Source organism: Strongylocentrotus purpuratus, unplaced genomic scaffold (genome assembly GCF_000002235.5).
Source record: "Strongylocentrotus purpuratus isolate Spur 01 unplaced genomic scaffold, Spur_5.0 spur5_scaffold_12, whole genome shotgun sequence".
NCBI lineage: Eukaryota > Metazoa > Echinodermata > Echinoidea > Camarodonta > Strongylocentrotidae > Strongylocentrotus > Strongylocentrotus purpuratus.
The window spans coordinates 120844-144655 of NW_022145597.1; the positions used below are offsets into that span (position 1 = coordinate 120844).

Below are 23812 nucleotides of genomic sequence, written 5' to 3' on the forward strand. Positions count from 1 at the left end.
GGACACTTTTTGGGCGGAGCAAATGTCGGCGGAGCAATTGTCGGCGGAGCAAATGTCGGCGGAGCAATTGTCACTTCAGGCGGAGCAATTGTCGCTTCAGGCGGAGCAATTGTCGGCGGAGCAATTGTCGGCGGAGCAAATGTCGGCGGAGCAATTGTCACTTCAGGCGGAGCAATTGTCGGCGGAGCAATTGTCGGCGGAGCAAATGTCGGCGGAGCAATTGTCGCTTCAGGCGGAGCAATTGTCGGCGGAGCAATTGTCGGCGGAGCAAATGTCGGCGGAGCAAGTGTCGCTTCAGGCGGAGCAAATGTCGGCGGAGCAAATGTCGGCGGAGCAATTGTCGCGTTTTGGGGAGCAATTGACGGCGGAGCAATTGTCGGCGGAGCAATTGTCGGCGGAGCAATTGTCGGCGGAGCATCTGTCGGCGGAGCAATTGTCGGCGGAGCAACTGTCGGCGGAGCAACTGTCGGCGGAGCAACTGTCGGCGGAGCATTTGACGTCGGAGCAAATGTCGCGGAGCAAATGTCGCGGAGCAATTGTCGCTTCAGGCGGAGCAATTGTCGGCGGAGCAATTGTCGGCGGAGCAAATGTCGGCGGAGCAATTGTCGCTTCAGGCGGAGCAATTGTCGGCGGAGCAATTGTCGGCGGAGCAAATGTCGGCGGAGCAAGTGTCGCTTCAGGCGGAGCAAATGTCGGCGGAGCAAATGTCGGCGGAGCAATTGTCGCGTTTTGGGGAGCAATTGACGGCGGAGCAATTGTCGGCGGAGCAATTGTCGGCGGAGCAATTGTCGGCGGAGCATCTGTCGGCGGAGCAATTGTCGGCGGAGCAACTGTCGGCGGAGCAACTGTCGGCGGAGCAACTGTCGGCGGAGCATTTGACGTCGGAGCAAATGTCGCGGAGCAAATGTCGCGGAGCAATTGTCGCGTTTTGCGGAGTAAATGTCGGCGGAGCAATCGTCGGCGGAGCATGTGTCGGGTTACCATATTTTCATGATACCTGATTGCAGTTGATTTAATTACCGATATGCAAAATATCTGCAGTTCTTAATTCTTTTTTTGTTCACTTCAAAAGAAAATTCATTATGTAATTCTAATATTCTGTTATAGCTCACCGTATTTGCGTAACGAAAAGGGATAAATATGAATGTTTGACGTTTTATAATGATCATGGTAGGTATTTAAATATTAAAAACGCCGCTCCGCCCTAGCTGTTTAGGAATGCAGTTTGAACATAATTATTGTGAAGACCAAGAAGTCCCCTTACAAATTATTTGAAACGTCATATTTAAAATAAAAAGGAGTATTTATTGTTTACGTACATTCCATGATAAACTGGTATAATTATTGTAGTTTGCTGATCGTTCGTCCGAGGAGTAAATTACAATAAATTGAAGTAGAAAACATAATAAGTGCATTTTTTGTGTTATCTTCTGTGAATTATGATAAATGATAAACCATCAGGATTGGGAGAGAGAGAGGGGGGAGAGGGGGAGAGAGAGAGGGGGGGGAGGGAGGGGGAGAGAGAGAGAGGGAGAGAGAGAGAGATCATGTACGTAAAGAGAGGGAGAGAGATGAAGAGAGAGAGAGAGAGAGAGGAAGGGAGAAAGAGTGCTATATAGTTTTCATAGTTAAAATTGTTATAATTAATATCGCCAATAATTCTTGGTCATTTTCCAGCGCGCCGCGATACCCCCCTGCAACTATTAAATATTAAAAAATAGAGAATATAATGCAAGAGTAGAAGAGAGTGAGAGAGAGAGAGAGAGAGAGATCGAGAGAGAGAAAATGAAATGTTTGTGACAATCACCTATAAAAATTTACCCTCTCAAACTTCAAGTCACCAGCACAATCTGATTCACCATTACATATGAATTACTCCTTCCAAATCTTTCCACACAACTCCATTGTCATATGTAATATTGTTTCGAAGCTTCTTTTGTTTTGTCATGAGCATCCCAAGTGATTAATCAGACGTTGTACTATTATTTTTGTTATCTAACAAAATAATGTTTTATTGGTCACATTCTTTTCACATACTTGATTTGACCACAGTGTGCGGTGAATTATTCAAATGCACTGAAAGCCTTGATGGAGCTGGGACTAAGTGTCACCTCCTTTAGGCCTAAACAAAATGTTGTATGGCCCTTTGAGACCGACCCCCAAAATCTTGAAATCTAGGTTGTTGTTTTTTTTTACCGTTTTTTAGAGAAAAAAATGTATTAAAGCATTAAACTGAAAAATATCAGCCCAAACAGTAAAAAAAAAAAAAAAAAAAAAAATGAAGATAAACATTGTACACCAATAGAGGCATAATGCATGTATGTAGTTACAATTCCTTTGTATTCCTATTCAAATTGTTTATCAGAGCCAGTAAATCATAAGTATGAAGATGTTGCATGCATGTACATATTAAAAGTTATTCAAAGTTTATTTTCTCTCATAAAATTACATTTGGGGCAGATTGACCCATAGTATTCAGTCATCCTTTCATTATCATGAACATTCTTTCACTCTCTCTCTCTCTCTCTCTTTCTCTCTCTCCCTCTCACTCTTTTTCTTTCTCTCTCTCTCTCTCTCTTTCTGTTTCTCTCTCTCTCTCTTCTTTTTGCACTTCCAGTCTGTAGCTTCTGGACTCTTACTTACATTAATGGAAGTATCATATGGTATGGCAGTTTATTAATTTGATCAACCCTCATTCCAAGTGTTAGGGGTTCAAATCCCAGCCAAGAATTGCTTCTTGTAATGGTTCACAGAAAACAGCTACATGGGTTAAAATGAAAACTTGAAACAAAGGTCTCATTTTTATTGAAATACAATGATTGTGAACCTCACAATATGTTGCTAATTCAAGGATGTGAAAGCACTTTTACTCTTTTTTTTCCTTTCAATTCAAGGCATCAATTGCATGCAACAAAAAGGATGCATGTTCATTCATTTTTTGACCTTTCAACTCAAGCATCTTGTATATTTTTCAGGGCTCTGGATAACAAAATTTGGAATGATCCTCACGATAGAGATATTGAAACTCGTTACATAAGTTTACATGGCAGAAGAAAATCAAAATTACATATATCTTTCACGTTTATTAGTAGTGCATTAATTCTGCTGTTGAAAGCACAGAGTTTCACTCATTTTAACATTGTCTGGCTTAATTATATTTGTTAAAGAAGTGCATGATGAAGGTAAACCAATTTCAACCATGTTATCACCATTTCAGGGCTTGAAAAAAGGCCTGTAGTGTAGTTTCTATTTTTCATGAGGTGCCTACATTTGTCCTTACTGCCACAGAAACTGTTCATGACTTTTGTGACGTATGTATTAATGGAAGTTCATGGATATATCTTATATGTTGCCCATATATATACAGGCGCGTACGCAGGGGGGTGGGGGTTTGGGGGGTTAAACCCCCCCCCTTTGGAAATTTTTTGTGTGTAAACCCCCCTAAAAAAAACCTAAAACCCCCCCCTTTTGGATTTTTTTTTTTTTTTTTTTTTTTTAATTATTAAAAAAAAAAAAAAAAAAAAAAAAATTATTCCCATGGCCGACCTAAAAAAGGTGACCTTACCCCCCCCCCCCCAACGGAGCAAATGTCAAATTTCCAAATTTCGAGACCAAAAAAAAAAAAAAAAAAGTGTCCTCTTACCCCCCCCCCCCCCCCCCCCCCGCTTATTCAGCGGTCGGCTGAGTCGTTGCGATTTTTTTGGACCAAAAAAAAAAAAATGTGTCCTCTTACCCCCCCACCCCCCCCCCCCCCCCCCCCCCCCCCCCCCCCCGCTTATTCAGCGGCTGGCTGAGTCGTTGCGAAATTTTCGGACCGATTTATAAATGTTAAAACCCCCCCTTGAAAAAATCCTGCGTACGCGCCTGTATATATATATATATATATATGCACCTAATTGATTAAACTATAGAAGGGACATATCTAGTGGCAGTACATAACTCTTATAATGTACAGTGAAGTAATATGGAACCCCATGTAGCACTAAGTAATTAAGGAATGAAAGTAAATAGCATGAATACTAAACAAGTCATTAGGCATATAGGCTAATGTAGATTTTTAACATGAAATACAATAATATTAATTATCCATTGTTTCAGCTTTTACTTTTAAGAAATAGGGGCATATCTCTCTTGATTATATAACAATCAAAAACACTTATAAAAAGCTTCATAAAAATGTGGAAATGTTATGTTTCATCCTAGTAGGATAATAAGCCAGATTTCTGTAGGTATACATTTTGATATTGATAAAAAGTAACATACCATGTTATTACAAAGTAGGCTATTACAAAGGTACCTTCTAATTAGTATCATAAATGCTTGTATATAACATATACACGTATGAACATTACACTTCTAAAATATGAAAAATCATGGATTTAGCTTGATTTCCAGTGCCCAATTTTTTATATCAATTTTTTCTTCTCCTAGTTCACAGGAATAAAGTATCACATGGCAACTACAGTTTTATGCTGTCACATCATTACACACATAAGGGTAGCAGCGCTCAAAATACACGGGGGCGGTGGGCGATTCGCCCCCGTGAGCTACATAATCGCCCCCGTCAGGTTGCTCACGGGGGCGATTGCAAAATTAAAAATCGCCCCCGTGGAATTATAAAATAAAGATTTTCTTTTCTGTTATAACTTTAACACAATATTGAGTTTTCAATTTTCAAATGAAATGGAACTTAGATTAGCGTGCAAGATTTCTTGTTTTATGAGTATTATTACCGATTCAGCTCACAGTGCAGTGCCGCCGTCAGCAGTGGTTATAGGCCTACTGCGCCCTTAGTAGCGGTACGTGTGCACGCTGCCGCGCTATGTCTGCTGGAGCTGGAGGCGATCGCGCAAGGGCAGAAACATGGTCATGGAGAAGTTTTTCGTTGTGAAAGCGTTAACCCGCTAAAATCTGGTGATTTCAATGACTAGCAAATAATGAACCTCGACCAGTAAATCAATATTAGGGACCTTTAGATTTGCACGATGGGAACGTGGACTGAAACGTGTGACCTCCTTTAAGGCAGTGCCAGTGCTTAAAAGGACGTCACATGTGACTGCCAGTGCCTTAAAAGGACGTAACACGTCCACGTCCACGCAATCTAAAAGTCCCTATTGGGAAGAAGAGGAAGACCAAGATGTCGTGGAATGATATGGTAACATGGGCAGATCTACGGGTGGGGGTTAGGGGTTTAACCCCCTCCTCCCACCCCCGGCCCCCTTGGGCTGCCAAGTGAAAATGTGATATTAAAGCGGGGGGGGGGGGGGGGGGGGGGGGGGGGGGGGTGGGGGATGCTGGAGAGAGACTACTGATCTATTTTATTTTTTTCATGGGGGGGGGGAGTGAAAGCGCCGTTTTAGCATGACTTTCTTTTTAACTCTTTCTTTCACCTATCTCAGATAACCCTAAGTTTTTGGTTGCTGCTTTATATGTATTTGATAATGCATGATTAAAGTAAAGAGAGAGAGAGAGAGAGAGAGAGCCACCATCATTTTGCAATGGTTCAGGGTTCGTGTAATGTACATTTGAAACCATTTCTTAGCGTCTCAACCCTAACAAAATGGCAAAACTATTTTTGAGGAAAAGCATTATACTGAATTAAATAAGAATATAGCTTTATATTGCATGATACTAATACTGATACGGGCTAAAGACAATGTGGTATTTGTATAGAGGTATTCCAAAATGACATTCTGATAATCAACATTTGTTCTGGTATCATAATGTATATACGCATAATACAACTGATCTTTATGATTTCTTAACGTGACATAGCTTCTTTTCCCCCTGCAAACAAAAAAGAAAACAAGGTTATTTAATAAAAGGATCATGCGACAAATAATCATTGTGATTCAAATTGATGCAAGGATTTTTTTGAATAAGCAATGCTTTTCACCAGAATCTTCTTTGTAAAAACGACTTTTACAATCTCAGCCATGCAAATCTGCCACTGTGTTGTAAGATCACTTTCAGATTAGGAGAAGTGTATTCTTTAAAGAGTATTTTACATTGAATGGAACGTCTCAACTCAGTAAGCATGGCTGAGATTTGTAAAAGTTGTTTTTACAAAGAAGATTCGGGTGACTAGCAGTGCTTATTCAAACAAATATTCGCATCAATTTGAATCACAACCATTATTTGTCGCTTAATCCCTTTTAAAGACCTTGTTTTCTTTCTCGTTTGCAAGGGAGAAGAAGATATGTCACGTTAAAGACATCATAAAGATCAGTGTTGTATGCGTATATATTATATACACAGGCCAGTAACAGCTATGTAGCTTGTAAATTTGTAAGAGGGAAAATGCTGATTGGAATGATAATGATGAAATAGCAAATAATTGAGGAGTATCATAGGTACCAATTCAATGGATATTTGTATAAAAAATAGCCCCCGTCAGTACTAAAAGAGCCCCGTGAGAAGGTTCACGGGGGCTCTTTTTTTGGGGGAAGAGCCCCCGTGGACAAAAAATTAATTTGAGCCCTGAAGGGTAGATATACCGTAAATACTCAGCAATGCATAACATATCTACCAAAAATATATGCTGATTAAGCGATTTGACTCCCTATCCATCAAGATGACAAAATCCAGTAATGAGCTTAATCTCAACTTCAATCTCTCAAATTACAGTCAGACTTTGATGCATGGATCATCATACCGTTTCATTTCTCTGCTGCTTTAGCTTGTTCACTCTCCTCTTACTCATGGCTGACATCTTGGCTTTGTACTTGTTCAGATTCAATTTTTGTTCAAACTCAAAGTCTTCAAATCCTTGATGTGATCTTCCAGGGATTTCCACCAAACACTTGTGTTTTACCAGCAGTTTAGCAAGATTTGCAGTGTCAGATTCCCCGGCCTGGACTTCAGGTTTCTGTACAACTTTCCTCCTCCCCATCGTCATCCTCCCCGTCGTCATCTTGGGGTCGAACTTTCTATTTATAGTCTTCCTCATTCCCACTACTTGACTGTAACGTGATACATTACTCTCATTTAGAATCCCTCCAGCTCTGTCAATGGACACCTTGTTGTCTTTATCCTTTCCTACGTTCTTCCCCTCACCACCATGTATGTTCTCTGTCCTATTCCACCTAAGCTGATGAGCTACCCTTTCTGATACTCCACCATTAACATCCATGATCAGATTGTGACCTTCGATTAGATATTTCCAGTGATGTTTTTCATAGAAGTGGATCATATCTAGACGCCAGTGTAGGATCATGCGATTTCCATCTCCCTCTCGTACTGCATCATGGCGCACCATCTCCCCAAGCCCTAAGTGCAGTATAGCTTTAGAATACTCAAATCTTGTATCTGGATTAGTCTCCTTTCCCTTCTTCTTGTTCTCTCTTTCCTCTTGATGCTGCTGACGACACTTATCACTGCAAAACCACTTTCCTTCGGAAGCTCTTCAAAATTGAACTGCAGACACTCAAGATGAAACCATTTCCCCCTGTCACATCTTTTGTTGTGACAGAACACCATTTCTACGTCTTCTCTTGTTTGTTTACAGATGCAGAAAGGTCCAAGCTCCTCATCCTCATCCTCCTCGGCCTCTAACTCTTCCTCGTCTTCCTCGGCAGGATGACCAGGCTGGTAGGGATGGAAAGATTTGTCCAGTACAGATTTACATATTTCACTGAAATATACTGACTTGGCCTTGGGATCCTGGGGTAGATCTTTGGGGGATCACTGGGCTTTGATATGCCCATGTACTCACACGCTGCAGCAACCACGTGTGCTTCTGTTGCAAATCTCAACATACTTGTGGCGTAGTTGAAACAGTAGGAGACTTTCGGTGTGACATGAGTGTGTTTATATCGGCTCTTGATGAAAGATAGACTCCCACATGACTTTACACTTTTTGCATCAAACAGAAGTTTGTATGTGTCCTGGAGAAGAAAAAAAAAAAAAAAAAAAAATCATGAATATGATGTGAAAAAATATACTGTTATTGTTGTTGTTGCTATATCCAAGACATGAATTTACACAGGGCTGGACTTGTTTTGAAGAGCCCTAAAGTAGGATATCTATTGTCTACATGCATTACATGAGCTTCCTGTGACTATATTTGTACACAATACATATAAGATTTGAAAGTTATTCAATATTATAAAGGTTTAATATCTGAATGACAATATGTCAGGACAACAAGAGGCGGATCTAGGAGCCCCAAAAACAGGCAAATTAAAAATAAAAAAATAAAAAAAGAAGACGGACCCCCTCCCCCTGGTCCAAGGTGGGTGGTGTTGATTCAGCGCTAAATATTTATTCACAAATTTGTAGAGGAAAAAAAACTAGTGCTCCTTACCCCCCCCCCCCCCCCCCCCCCCCCCCCCCCCCCCCACACACCCTCCCTTGCCGCTGGCTGGATCCGCCCCTGAGGACAACTAATCCTGTAAGGACACTTCTCAACTCCCTTCCTCCAATCAACTTTTCTTCTGGACAGCTGTATACTGCTATGAATTCATTACCTTCAGACAATTCAGGGCTTATTGATCTTAAGTGGTGCTGGGGATAGTTATCTGGGAAATAATTGTCCCAGGGAAGCATACATGTATGTCCATGTCCAAGGATAATTGATCGTATTGTGTAATTCTCGTACCCTTCAGTTTGATAGTTACGAAATTCAATGGAACTTTTTATCTCCTTACAGAAGTACTGTCTGCAATCAGGGCTAGTTGATTGTACAGGATGACTGTGGATTATGAACCAGGATCCAGTTTGACTATTTAGGTGACATAGATGCTTAGAGAGCATGCTGCTTGGTACTAAGCAAGGATCTTAAGGACCTAGAAAAGTTCAGAGAATTTGCTTCCTCCACACTTCAAGAACAAGAACAAATAGGAAATAGGTACCTCTAGGAAAAGTAAGCACTTATGCGACTCCTGTATGGATGGTAGTAACCCGCCGAGGCGATTCCACGGTGTATCTTCATTACTACGAACACCGATGGCATCTCGGACCCTCTCACAAGACGGCTGATCCCCGTACAATATCACTGGTATCGGAGACTCGTGTCCTGGAACATGCTTGTGCAGATGTGTCAGAACGTCTATCATATCTGACACATTTGTTACATCTTTTTGCAGGACTCCTAAAGGTACCTGTACGTTTGGTGGAGTATCAGAAAGGGTAGCTCATCAGCTTAGGTGGAATAGGACAGAGAACATACATGGTGGTGAGGGGAAGAAAGGGTAGCTCATCAGCTTAGGTGGAATAGGACAGAGAACATACATGGTGGTGAGAGGAAGAAAGGGTAGCTCATCAGCTTAGGTGGAATAGGACAGAGAACATACATGGTGGTGAGAGGAAGAAAGGATAGCTCATCAGCTCAGGTGGAATAGGACAGAGAACATACATGGTGGTGGAGTATCAGAAAGGGTAGCTCATCAGCTCAGGTGGAATAGGACAGAGAACATACTTGGTGGTGAGAGGAAGAAAGGGTAGCTCATCAGCTTAGGTGGAATAGGACAGAGAACATACTTGGTGGTGAGAGGAAGAAAGGGTAGCTCATCAGCTCAGGTGGAATAGGACAGAGAACATACTTGGTGGTGAGAGGAAGAAAGGGCAGCTCATCAGCTTAGGTGGAATAGGACAGAGAACATACTTGGTGGTGAGAGGAAGAAAGGGTAGCTCATCAGCTCAGGTGGAATAGGACAGAGAACATACTTGGTGGTGAGAGGAAGAAAGGGCAGCTCATCAGCTTAGGTGGAATAGGACAGAGAACATACTTGGTGGTGAGAGGAAGAAAGGGCAGCTCATCAGCTTAGGTGGAATAGGACAGAGAACATACTTGGTGGTGAGAGGAAGAACGTGGAAAAGGATCATGAATACAAGGTGTGACCATTTCATTCAATGGATGAAGTACAAATATGTGTAAATAATTGATATATAATGTGCAATAATTACTATCTATATGATTTAGATCATATGCTTGGAAATCACTGTAGATAAAACCTATTATATTCCACATACTAAGAACCTTGCTCTACGATTGGTCATAATTAAATCATGTGATGACAGATAGTTCGCCCATCATTGCTGGGAGAAGCAAAAAGTTCATTACACTGTGTAGATAAGCTACTATCTACACAGTGCAACTTACTTTCACTGAAGATAGAAGTCCTATCTACACAGTGCAACGCACTTTAATTGTATACGCTGCATTTTACTCTCCTCTTTAAGCGCTTTTAGTGTTAGTACGCGAACTTTGGTCAGGCGCGAACTATATGGTCACACCACCATACTGCATGCACTGTATGTATCGTACACCGTTTGCTAGCTGTTAATTGATGACTTGTTGCTCTAAAATGATGGAAGAAGTGAAATGTTTCCGATGTGGAATATTATACAAATAATACACATCAGTGAGGGCATTAGTAAGAATTAACCACACGAGGTACCTTTGGAACAGTCTAACACGCCTGAGGCGATAGCAAGTGTGGGTAATTTTACTAATGCCCGAACAAAACAATGTGTATTATTTGTTTTATAAGATTATGTTTTATTTGTTTTATAAAATGATGTTTTCTAACATGATTTTGATAATGACAGGTCATTACCCAAATTACGCGTGATTACGCGTTAGGCAAAATAAATGCCTGGTCACGTGTACGCTTTCAACTAATCATTTGATTAGGATCCACGTCATCATCTTATAAAAAGCAAATAATCACCTTTTGGTTTCAGGCGATGGCAAACTATCACTTCCTCGGCGATCTGAATGTATACGCAGTGAATCTTTCCTCAGCTTTGCTTCTGAAAGATAGCTACATTCAGATCGCCTCGGAAGTGATAGTTTGTCCCATCACCTTCACCAACGGTAGTTATTTGCTTAATATCACCAAATTTAAGAAAAAATAATAATCAGTACTGTATGCATGCAACACAATTTAGATGTGAAGTAATCATCTTTTGGGGGATAAATACTTAATTGGACATGCATTATTAATAAACAAGCATTCAAAAGATATTAGTGTGTGTATCGCAGTGGCTGCCTTGCTAAAGCCAGGGTAATAATTTGGGCAGCGCCAGGAGCGTCACAACGTGACGGACATGTGCGCTATATAAGAAGCCACCATTATTATTATTATTATTATCGGGGAGGGGGTGGGTGATTTCCATAACACTTTTGGGATAAATACTTAATTGCACATGCATTATTAATAAACAAGCATTCAAAGGACATTAGTGTGTGTTTCGGGGATGGGGGGAGAGGGGGTGGGGGGGGGGGGAGGGGTGGGTGATTTTCATAACACTCTGAAATTTTTTGATAGTAACTTTGTAGGATGCCAAATCAAGATGCCACCAACCGTAGTTTATATATTTATATATATATATATATATATATATATATATATATTCTTAATCCTTTAACAATTGGAATATATATTTACCATCACACTTTTTTTCTTTGTCTCTGCCTGATAAGGATGCGGGATGTGTTCTGTGACGTCTATATCCTTGAAGCATGGGATATGCTTGGACAGTATCCGTTCAATCATCACTTCATACTCATACCTGTGTGTATAATGAAGGGTCATTAACATGACAAGTTGTATTTAATCATGTATGATAGCAAAGCAAATTGTAAATTGTTACAAATTATTTTAAAATCTCTTTTATAACAAAGATTGTTTAAGTATACAATAGCAGTAATGATATTCCATTAAAACAGTTATGATAAAAAAGAACTTCAGAGATATTTCCCATGAAATTCAAATAAGTATTGTGTTTTATATACATGTATGTATATATATCATATGTCTTCATCAGAGATACGGTACCCTTCCACAATCAAACCAAGGAGATATATATTTCTGGGTAAAGGCAAGAGGTCAACATTTCTAAAACAAATTTTGACAAAAAATATTATTTGGGATCCAATGGCATAGAAATTCCCCTTCAAAAGCACTTCCATTTATTGAACACTTGTAAGCTATATAGGTAATTCAACGTGCTTTGTATGAGAGGCATGAACTGAAGTTTTCCTCATACCGGTATTTATACACATGAGAGGGAGATGATCGGGAAAGAAAGAGGGAGATGATCGGGGGAGAAAGAGAGAGAAAGATAGAGAGAAAACACAGGGAGGAGAGAGAGAGAGATACAGAGAGGGATAGAGAAAGAGAAACAGAGAGAGAGAGAGAGAGAGAGGGGGGGGGGGGGGGGGGGAGGGAGGGGGGGGGGAGACCACTAAGTATATTTACCTTAGCATGTCGTTGTCTTCAGTAGTGGGGATGAAGATATCTTGAGATATGTTTGATAGCTCTTTCAAGGATGGAGCCTCATCACTAAGGTTGAAGCATGACACACGGTCTATAGCTGCATGAGACCGCACCAAGTTTAGCTGACCTGAATAAAACGGTGTCCTTGAAGGCCACAGACTCACATTGTCAAATGTCAATGTAAATCCAAATGTTGTTGTGGTCGTGTCATCAATGTTGGCACCTGTCAGGGAGGAACAGGTTCAAAACTAATCTAAAATGATATAGACCTGTGCTTCTGACATGTAACATTTTTCTGATTTAACTTGTATGTAAATTAAAGGCCGGCTGTATTAGTTTGGCCGAGAGGAGTTAGACCACCCAGGAAGGTCACTGACAGGTGGCTATCTCATCAACTCAGCTCTCAATTAACATAAGAAAAAGAGGATCATGGGGGACTGATGGTCACCGATTAGGCATTATTTTCTATATATAGAGGGAGCAAGTAGTACTATGGGCCTTTAAAGAAGTATTTTCTTGAACCTGTAAACAAGCAGTGTATTTCTATTTGTAAACATGTGTCCTATACTGTATACACTAGTTAGTATACACCAAGGGAAAATGTGCCAAACACAAAAACTATGAAGATGTTTTCATCCATTGTTTATTTCTGGAGATTTTCTAATAAAATGATTTCCAAGATATTTTACATTTTTCGTTCTCGATTCCAGATGTGAAATACTAAAAAAGACATTCTTTGTCAAATCATAGTTGTCAAAAGCTAGACTTTGATAAATGCACGCACATCAGTTTAGCAATCGAGTCAAATTTCAGCTAATCATACAACTCAAGAAATTACATCAAATAAAAATAGGTATCCTGTCATGATAATAGTAATCCGTTTTTTTATAAGGCGCAATACACCGATCCAACGGTGTGCCCAAGCGCTTTACAGATATATTATTACCCCGGTCATCGGATTCAAGCTTACCCGCACACAATGTGTGCACATTTTCCACTCCCTGGGGAGCATTCCAGCCAGTCGCCATTTTACAGGCGCACACTTGCTCGTTCAACCACATGAACGTTCACATCCTACCGGGTACCCATTTAACACCTGGGTGGAGAGTAGCAAGTGCAGGTAAATATCTTGCCAAAGGATATTAGTGCCGTGTCGGGATTCGAACCCTCAACCTTCCCATCTACAGTCAAGCGCCTTAAACCACTCGACCACGACACTCCCATGATAGAAATGTTCTTACAATTGAAGGTTGAGCTATCAGGGTCAGGTTGGAGTGCATCGATGTTATGAGGACCTTCGTCCACTGGAGATGATACAAGGGGGGTCACTTCTTCAGGGGTTTCTTGAACTATATAGAACATAAAATAACAGCAGTGATTCATTGTCATTTAATAATCATAACATGCTGCAAAGTTTCACTTTATAGCATTTACCCTAAAATACACACATTTAGTATTTTCTCTCTCTCTCTCTCTGAAGTTTCATATTTTTAACCATCCCAGGCTCTGTATGATATGTCTGTTCTTGTAATTCAGAATCATGTAATCAATTTCTTTAACTTTCACAGTCACGGATGGGTCTCATACTATTTTAGTGGCTTTCGGAACAAAACTTATTTTGACTAATTAATTTCCTTTCCTACGTACCTTCCTCCCATCCACCTTCATCCTCCCATTCTTCAGCAGGAACCAGTCGTTTCTTTGCCCTTGTGGATCTCCTCTTAATATCTGCGATTTGCAGTTTCTGGTGATGAATGGTAGTGTCAAATTCACCCCTCAAAGTGTCTATGCAATTTGTGGTGGTCCCAATGTTGGTGCATAAACCCAGCCTAGACAGCCTCTCGAAAATCTGTATCAAGAAATTAAGAAAATATCCCTGAAATATATGAATGCAGCACTGTCAAGCAGGGTCATGCAGGGTCAATGAGAGGGGAGCCACTATCAACCTAGCTAGGCTGCCCCCTCTTTTAGTAGACGCTATACATTCCATAATGCTTACAATATCAGAAAATACTAGGGATTCGGTACTCAATCGCAAGCATCCCCCCCCCCCCCCCCCCCACTTCCGCAGCTCCAGACAATGAAAGACACGACTCTTTCTCTTCTGCACTTTCTTGAGTCTGCAGAATAAGGATATTTCAGGATCAATCGCATTACTAATACATATGATATTTCATGCCATCTTTATGACCCCAAATGGTGGTCAGGGGGGGGGGGGGTACTTTTGGAATACTATTTCAAATTCCCCCAGAGCGCCCCTTTTCATTTATAGTAAGTACGTACCCCTTCCACCTGTAATAATTAAGTGTCCTTTTCCATCTCTGATGAGTTCCCCTTTACTTTGACACAGTATGTCCCCTTTTCCTTTCTAATAAGTGCACAAAAATTATCGTAACGACTAAATTCTGTGATTTTCGCCCCCCAAAAATGATTAATTCACCTGTCTCTTTGTTCCTGCAAACCACATCAACAATCCAATCAACTCCTGAATGAATTTGTGTTTTCTTGGATCACGGGTGTAGAGGAGTTGGGATGCTGCCATGGTGATTCTCACATTGGTTTCTTTACTGGGCCCCCTGCTGTCCGTTATTGCTGATAGAACTTTCATCATTGTTGGGCAATTTTCTTCAGACGTTGATTTGTTTTTCTCCATGAAAAGCTCTCATAACTCTTTGCTTTATTGGTGTCATTGATTTCGAAGATTGACTGATTAGATTTGATTTCAGTATTGATTTGTTGACATACTGAATTTATCATCATGTTATTAAAGGAGCTTGAAGACTTCATTTTTTTCATCATTTGCTTATACCGCCCAGCTGCCAGGTGGGCCGCAGCTTGGGGGAGGAAGGTATTGGTATATTTCTGTGAGAAGAATAGAGAGATAACATACATATATGTTTTTATATATCTGTTGCTAATTATATGGAACATATGAATATGGGATTGGAATGACAAACAAGGGAAACGCAATTCGATATGATAAAAAAATTGAGGTTGGAACATTATTTATAGGCAGGGTGGCCCATTAGCAGGCCCCCAAAAATGAAATCCTCTGAATATAATCACATTTTGAAGTGAATATTGACTAAGAATCATCAGAAGAATTATTTACTATTCTTTTGTCAACTCTGTTTGTTGCTACGGCAGGCACCCAGTGAAAACAAATTCGTTTGGTGAAATTATGAAAATGCAAGCACTACTTTAAACAAACAGAACTTTGTCATACCTTGCTCATTTTTCCTGATTGAGGTGTCATATGAGAGAGCAGAAACTCAACTTTCTAGAAATGTGATTTTCTCCTTAAAATTCAAATACAGTCCGCCAAATGAATTTTTTGTTTCCTCTCTTCAAATTCATTTTAATCACTCATGCGTGAAATATGCATCATATGAGTTGCATCAAATGAAAGAGGAGGTTCTAAGCTTTCCAAATATGTGTCACTTAATAATTATAAATGTGATTAAGTTAATATTAAAACAACGATAATTCTCGGTTTTGTTTTTTCTGGAAACACTGTACATGTAGATCTTGTGGGGAAAAATGTGGGGAAAGATGCCCACTCTTACATTATTTTGTGGCCCTGCCCAGTTGCCCCCCACCCAATTTATCCTGGTGCAGCTATAAATGTTATGCTTTTACTGTGAAATAAACAAATAGAAACTCTAACTTACCCGTTTCTTGGGTGGGTCTCCGGGGGTCTCTGCCATGGGCTCAGTCTGGGTCTCTTGGGTATTTTGTTGGGGCGTTTGAGTAAGATTTCTTCTCTTTTGAGGTGGAGAGGCTGGCGGAGAAAGACATCGTTTAATCTTCTGCCCAAGGTAGGTGCTGCCATCACTTATATTCTGAAGGCTAGAGTGTGATTCCTCTATTTCTGTCTTTGATTGTGATATTTTGCCGATCAACTGGGAACAGATTTTGCATATGCGATACTTTCTCTCTTTACCAGGGCTTACAACAATTCCCATTGATTTGAGTCCATCGACCGAAGATACACCTCTCCCCCTGATTATGGCATTTAATGTTGGTCTTTTTAAATCCGTTCTTAACTCAGCTCCACAGTTGCAACAATGACCATCCATAATTGCATCAAAATATTGGTAAATCTGGCAGAAAGAAAGAAAGAAATTATATTGATTATTATAGGCCCGGTCTTTAATTAAAGTTGATACTCTAAGCAAATAAATGTCCCTTAATTTGTTACCTACGGCAAGTATATGTTATTTTTAAGTTTTTCAATTACTTAGTATATCACAAAAAATTCTGTCTACTCGAAATCCTCAATTGAAATGTCTAAAATATCCGCCTCTCTTTGCATAGAAAATCAGTCACGACGCTGGTCTACTATTTATGACCTCACGTCCGGGAGAGAGTATATTCACGTACCCGGATGTTCCATAGCAAACATGTGCAGAGTGATACGATTTTCTGCATATTTTTGTTTCAAAGGCTGAAAAGTCTAATAAATCATAATTCTATGTACAATTCTTTACCTTCCCCTAGTACTTCATAGTATTAATATCAATTCCCTTTTTAAAAATTATGACATATACATGCCAACGATGTGCTATTAGTCGATATTTTCACCATGTAATTTTTGTTTTGGTGTTGAAATCGGCCCAGGCACGGAGTGAACAGTAGCTGTCTACCCATGCACAGTTCATTACCAACAGTAGCTGTCTACCCATGCACAGTTCATTACCATACACTAACAGCGATCTCCCGATGGTTTCTTCTTCCTTTTTTCCCATGTCTTTCGCCTTCCTTGGCCCTGAAGATCCTTCATCTACCAATTCTGACACCGGTAGTCAGGAGCAAGTCTTTGTTAGTTGTTTTTCTTAGCTGGCAACGTCGCTTTCATTCTCTTGCAATTGCCGATAAACATATAACTAGCGCACGTACGTTCCATCACAAGCAAGCAGCGCCTAGAGCAGCGGCTTGGTGTTACCTCCCGATTCTGCTCGCTCCACGAACGTTCCTGCAAGAGCCGCATCACTCGCCAAAAGATATCATAGAGGAAGCGCGCTTGCATGCATGATCTCGTTCAAGTTTGATATTTTACAACATAAAATGTTTAACTGGTACTGTATCCTTTTTTGAGGCAGTCACACACATCTATGATAAGCACTATCATAGTTCTAGACCTATTCGTTTTACAAAACTGCTCATGTACATCTGATGACAATATAATGCATCCGCCTATTCATAAGTGCACGATTTAACTTTAATTCCTAAGCAGTAAACTCGTCTTAAATCTCTACCAAATAGGTGAATATGAGGATATAAAATGAAATCAGCGACTGGAAAATGTTGCTTCGTTATTCTTCATTCAAATGAAAACAGAAAATCCATCAAATATACTCCTTAACAACAACAAATCTAAGCTCTGACAGGATAGCATTTACGTAGGGATATCACTGCCATTCACTCTCGCTGAGCCCATGACTCCCGTTCGTGACGTCACGGATAGAGGCGCGACTCTACGTGCACTTCCGGGTTTCAGACTTAGATATTTTGGTAGAGTTTACTCGAATAAATTCATTATTCTAAACTTGTTTTGTCGGGTGGACACAATTTGGTGTTATTATGGGGGTTAAAAGCTTTCTATTTATGTAATTATCTCAGTATTTGGGATTGTCTTAGAGTATCAACTTTAAGCAAAGATAAATGTTCATGAGACATAAAACTTTGGACTAAGATTCTACATAAGATTGCACACATAGTATTGTTGTGTTTATAAGGAAAGATCATGGATTACAAGCATAAACCAATCATACATGTATGTCAAAAAATAAAGTCCTCTCCGAATTTTAGTCTAATCTCCAAAACACTGATATATGGTTAACTATTCCTAAAAACTTGTAACTATAGAATCACAGTATTGTCCAGGTACATGTACCTTCTGATAGTAAAGTTCAATGTGATTCCAGTTTTCAGTACAAGTCTTAAAGTGAGGGAGAACATAATTTCTCTACGATGGGTGATTGAAGATCTATATGCAGATCATAAATGGGTGCTTACAGGATAAAATATGTTCTAATAAACCTTAAATAGATCCAGTTTCATTAATGCCATGAAATAACTAATTATATTTGTATCAGGCAGTTCCAACTGCATGTCAAAAATAATGTCCTCTCCGAAATTGTCCTCTCCGAATAATTTTTGACGCCACATACTGGTATCTCAAAAACCATTTATCCTTTTATTCTGGAAGTTGGTATGCAAAAGCACCCTTGCCATGTGTAGCTGTGCAGTATAAAGGGTCAAACTGCTCTGTGATCTTTTTAATCAGTAACTTCATGCTGTCAGGCCATCATTTTGTGGTATGAAAAGATGCAAAACTGATTTATTTTTTTTCATGAATAAAACTGCTTTGCACTCTAAATATTGAGTTGTATTCTGATTTCATATCAAGTTATCAAACTATGCCATTCACATTCACCCAAAGAAACAATAACAAAAAAATTCTGCAAAATGTCATCAGGTGACACTTGACGCTATTTTTGTCATTAAGGACATGTTTCATGGTTGGAAAAAAAAAGTTTGACACTTGTAGCCCTGAAATTGTACAGACTTTACCAGTATCAAGTATACAACACACAAACAAAAATTCAGAATAATCAAAAGAACTTTTTTTCTTCACCCCAAGTGAGACAAAGTGTGTACCCTGATTAGAATTCACCTTTCTTCCTTCTACTGTACTAACCCTCTGACATACAAAAAATCCTGGAAAAATTCTCAAACCACAGAGATATCTATGGTTTTCTTTGAAGGTGTCATGGTGCAACACCCTCTAACAGTGATTAACAGTAAATTCTACCAACCATTTTTGAATTTTCCCAACCGTCTTTCCATGAAAAAAAAGACATAAAACAGGTTACAGTATTCAAAATCTTTCAACACTTTTATGTCTGGAATGGTATGTAGAGCCAATTTATTGCTTTAAGACAATTTACATTCTCCTAAAATACATAAATTGTAATAATATAGTTGGGAGGATTAAGGAATCGATTAGATCAGTTTTTCCCAATTTGTATCATTAATAATGGTCCGTTTTACCGTTTTCATTCAAATTTTCAGATTATCTTTAATTGTATATCTAGCATTGAAGTCACTACCTTAGCACTACCGGTACTTTCTCTCATAACAATGTTAAAGGTGAAATTCAAAGAAAATCACAATATGTCAACTAATGTATCACTAGAAACTGGTAAGCTAACAGATGCCCATCGTACAAGGTTTAGGTCAACTACATATCGGGTGATTTATTAAAATACAAATACAACCACCTCCATAACAGCTGGGATATACGAGAGATTCACCAGAAAAATAATGATGTTTTAATGACGTCACTATATGGACCAATACCGCCCAAGCAGACGACATCCCATAAAGAATGAACATAATTGCAAAGCTTTTATTTGTCAAATTGTAATGAGTTTAGTGTATATAAATAAAATGGCATGTCAAACCATTCAAAATGGGATATGACCCGATTCTGATAACTAAAATCTTTTGCTTAAATACACAGGATAGGGGTTAATTAACAATCAAAGAAACCAGACTTTCAAATTGAAAACCCCCAGGAATGATATTAAGGACGGCATTTGTTCCCTCTTGAAACGACGAACATACAGCGGTGTGTGCAGCTGAATATACAATGGCGTCTTATTTTGTTTACAAGCGACAGATTCCTTTTTTTTTGCATCGCTGCATTTGTCATCAAAATAAAACTATGCGCGGGTTTAGAGTGAGGCAATAGATTATACAATTAGCCTGGCGGTAGTGAAGTAAGAGAAAGAACTCAAGAGAAGATGAAAACACAGGCACTGAAAATGTGTGAGATGTCATGGGACATCGTCTGCTTGTGCAAATCATGTCCATACTGTGATCTCACACATCTCAGCAGCGTTCGGAGAGCTATTCAGGTGCTATGCCGGGGGTATATTTAAGCGTTTTGTAATTTATAATAATCATTACTTCGAATGTTTCCAAGCATTGAATTTTGATTACCTTGTCGAATCAAAGTTTCAACTTTGCAATAATGAAAATAAAGTTAGTTTTTAAAATCAATGAATATCTACTTTAACATTTTACCAAGTCCCTTTAACTATTAATATAAGCACTAGAAAATTTAGCCCCCAAAACACTAGCTGCTTTGGAGTAAAATTGAATATCAAAATTTCAAATAGTGCTTATATAATACGCCTATTCAATTGTAGCTGCGACCATGAAAATCTCAGAACATGTAGACTAGTTGCGATGTATAATTTCCAAACGGAAATAGCCAATCGGTCGATTTTAGTCAATTAAGAAACATTGTGTCATGGCTTAATTAATATCTTGACCTTGAGAGGGAGCTATACAACACAAAGAGTTTAATATTTACAACGTCATAACTTTAGACTCAATCTCAACCGCGACAAGGATCACTAAATATTGTAGGATCGCATATATGCTTGCAATATGTTCATTTGCACCAAATTCATGGCCCCAACAGTGTGAGTCAAAAAAAAGTTTACACCTCTCTATTATATCATTTTGTGTGGTATGTGTTCACACTTGGATGAACAGGAAGCATTGTTTGCGAGAGTACAAAAATCGACTTGCGGCAAAGTTGCTTAGACTAGATCTCTAGACTAGCTATGTGATGTAATAAAACAATTGGGATTTGGGTATTAAATCGTTTTTTGCAGATCCAAATAACATCCCTTACAACCAGTGGCGTAGACAGGTTCGTACACCTGGGGGGGATGACTCAGGGGCGGATCTAGCTTTTTGCTAATGGGGGGGGGGGTTGACCAATAATGACGATGCGGAGCATCGTCCACGAGCCGCAAAGCGGCGAGCCGATTTTTTTTTGGGTGTTTATTTGAACCCCGTAAGTGATGTTTTCCTGGCATCTATTAACACAATGGAGACCATAAAAAGCAGTGCATGATAACGTCTTTTTAAATCAAGTAACAGTTAAATACACAGTTATATCCAGAGTTATCATGTGTTTGGTTAAGTTACCAGATGAGTTGAATATCTTCTCACAATATTTGCACTTGAAAGGGTTTCTCTCCAGCGTGCGTTCTTTTTTCTTTCTTTTTTTCTTTTTTTTTCTTCATTTTTTTCCTTTTTTGTTTGTTTGTTTTTTGGGCCGCCCAAGGGGGGCGGGTTAAACCCCCTAACCCCCCCCCCCCCCGTAGATCCGCGCCTGTTTAATCTTGTGGTTATCTTGTGGTTTCCAAACCACAAGATAACCACAAAATACTTGTAAGATTTTCTTTTTTTTTAGCGTCTGAATTGGCTTTCACCGTGTGAATGCGGCTAATAACAATAAACACAATTACAATAATGATGAGGATTATTATTATCATCATCATAATTATTATTATTATTAATATTATAATTGTTATCATTATTATTATTACTATTATTATCATCATTATGACTTATTAAGTAAGCAAATATCATTCCCCAAAACCTGGGGGGGATGATTGTACATGCCATCCCCCCCACCTTGTGAGGTGGGGGGGATGCATCCCCCTCATCCCCCCCATTGTCTACGCCCCTGCTTACAACATTAATCATGCCACACATATCAACGAACATGTACATGTATGCGCGTTTGTGTGTGCGTGTGTGACTTTGCGATCTACAAAAAGCATATATGCAATGCATTTCATTTGATACATTCAATTCATTCTCTCACTCCGCTAATCCAACATAGAGTAAAGTACCCGGTTTTCGGCCACTTAAGACAAAATCCTATTTATTGGACTCTTTACTTCCTATTTATTATCATTTCTTGTTCAAATCATGAAGCAAATATTATTATTATTTAAACAAAAAAAGAATCCCAAAAAAAAATCACGAATTGCCATGACAATATTCATTTCAATTTTCACTGTTTTGGAGCCGGTTATCGGCCGAGCGTTTCAGTTTACGGCCGCATGTACAAAGTCAATAGGAAGCGCTCGCGCGCGCCGTGCGTTTCTGCGCTGATGTATAGCACAAGCGGGCGGAGCAAGTATCCCACCCCGGAGCTCCCGGGTGCTCGCCTGGCCGAATACAGGCACAGCGGTGATCGGAAGTTGGAATCTGAATTAGACAGACATATCGTGTGTGCGTCGCGGTGTGCGGCTGCATTGATTTAATACATGCGATGAGATACTTTTGAGCTTGCGACCAGCACAAAATCGGGCTCTATATCTGAAAAATACTTGAAATAAAGCTCATTTTATGGTACCCATATTTCTTACATACACGCGTAAGAAACTCGATTTTTCAGATTTGGGTAGCGGGACCGCCGATTACATCGCTAAAATGTGATATTTTAGGATATATTTTTCATTGCAAATGTGGTTCTTCAGTGACACTGGCATGGTATGGTATGTGTGGGATATGTGTTATGCTATTATGCGATGTATTTTAAAGTGATTGTACCATGTATCCAACCAATTGGCCGAAAACCGGAGCTGACCGATTACCGGGTACTTTACTCTAATACATGCTGTAGGCATCACTTGGCACAAGTCGATTTTTGCACTGTTCATCCAAGCATTAATTAACACATACCACACAAAAATGGTACCTAATGATTTGGGATAAAACACTCTTTCATTAAGATGTATAATAATCTACTGTTCATAGATCTAGATGATTTTTAAAATAATTAATGATAGTCTAATAATCTTTTAAAGTCCACTCCAAATTTTATTAAGTTAAACCGAAAATGGAAATTCTTTTTGTCCAATTTTCTAGATGTAAACTTTTGTTTGACTCACACGGCCTTAGATCTAGTCAACTTGTACTTTAATATAACCCATTGCATTATTAAAAATCGTCGTAGATCTAGGTCTAGGCCTAGATCTAGATCTAGAGCTAGATCTATCCCAAGCCAGATCCAGGAAGCTCTGATGCGACGCCGACGCTGAAGCTTCCATGAGTTAGATCTATTCTAGATTAAAAGAGTAGAATACTAGGCCTAGACCTACTAATAAGTAATAATAGACTCTAACATTAGACCGAAAGCTTCAGTCTCTATAATCGACGATTATAGAGACTGAAGCTTTCGGTCTATAACATTAGATCTAGAATCTAGATCTAGGCCAGGGCCTTGGCATTAAATTAGGGGGAAACCCCAGTGTATAGCGATCCACCTGCACACCCCAATCGGGACCGGATCGAGACTCGGTCACTGCACTGCTAACTCCAGCTCAGCTCCAGGCCAGCTAGGATGGGAGCTCCTCCACCGACGCCTGTCCTTAGGCGCCGGAGCTCCCTGGAGTTCGGCCACTGCAAACTAAAAATATGCTGCAATCGTCGACTAGTCGACGATTGCAGCATATTTTGATATAGACCTAACCTAGAATAGATTAACATATGCATGTGATGTAGACCCTAGGCATAATTTAAATTAATAATTATCTTTATTGATGTTCTGAAGTAAAATATAAACTTACAGAACCAGAAAATATACAGCCAGAACATGTATTTGAAGCACGGGCTTGGCCTTGGGTTTCACAATCCGAACAGAAGTGAACAGACATTATCGAAAATGACAGCCATGTCAGCTCGCCTAATGTCAGCCCGCCCCCTTA

The 23812-nt window shown here is 39.5% G+C and overlaps 1 protein-coding gene across 6 annotated transcripts; it reads right to left on the bottom strand.

The window, feature by feature from the left end:
• Nucleotides 1-7522: 7522 nt before the first annotated feature.
• Nucleotides 7523-23812, bottom strand: LOC752492. Of its 6 annotated transcripts, XM_030981524.1 has the most exons (9): nucleotides 23671-23811; nucleotides 20121-20122; nucleotides 15896-16327; nucleotides 13872-14073; nucleotides 13466-13573; nucleotides 12207-12447; nucleotides 11394-11517; nucleotides 8853-9101; nucleotides 7523-7886 (listed from the first exon to the last, which is right to left on the bottom strand). In XM_030981524.1, exons 1-9 carry the CDS (start codon nucleotides 23759-23761, stop codon nucleotides 7551-7553), a joined length of 1785 nt encoding a protein of 594 aa, XP_030837384.1. In that variant the 5' UTR covers nucleotides 23762-23811; the 3' UTR covers nucleotides 7523-7550. The 6 variants fall into 6 exon arrangements, with proteins under 6 accessions (XP_030837384.1, XP_030837385.1, XP_030837386.1 ...); XM_030981525.1 differs by lacking the exon at nucleotides 20121-20122 and having other exon boundaries at nucleotides 23675-23812; XM_030981526.1 differs by lacking the exon at nucleotides 13466-13573 and having other exon boundaries at nucleotides 23671-23812.

Bases quoted from the DNA above. Each gene is read 5' to 3' on its own strand.
- LOC752492 (XM_030981524.1), bottom strand. From the start codon at position 23,761: ATGTCTGTTCACTTCTGTTCGGATTGTGAAACCCAAGGCCAAGCCCGT. The intron at 14,074-15,895 runs GTAAGTTAGAGT...TTCTTGATACAG, and splicing joins GAGACCCACCCAAGAAACGG to ATTTTCGAGAGGCTGTCTAG. The intron at 12,448-13,465 runs GTAAGAACATTT...CCTCCCTGACAG, and splicing joins TGATAGCTCAACCTTCAATT to GTGCCAACATTGATGACACG.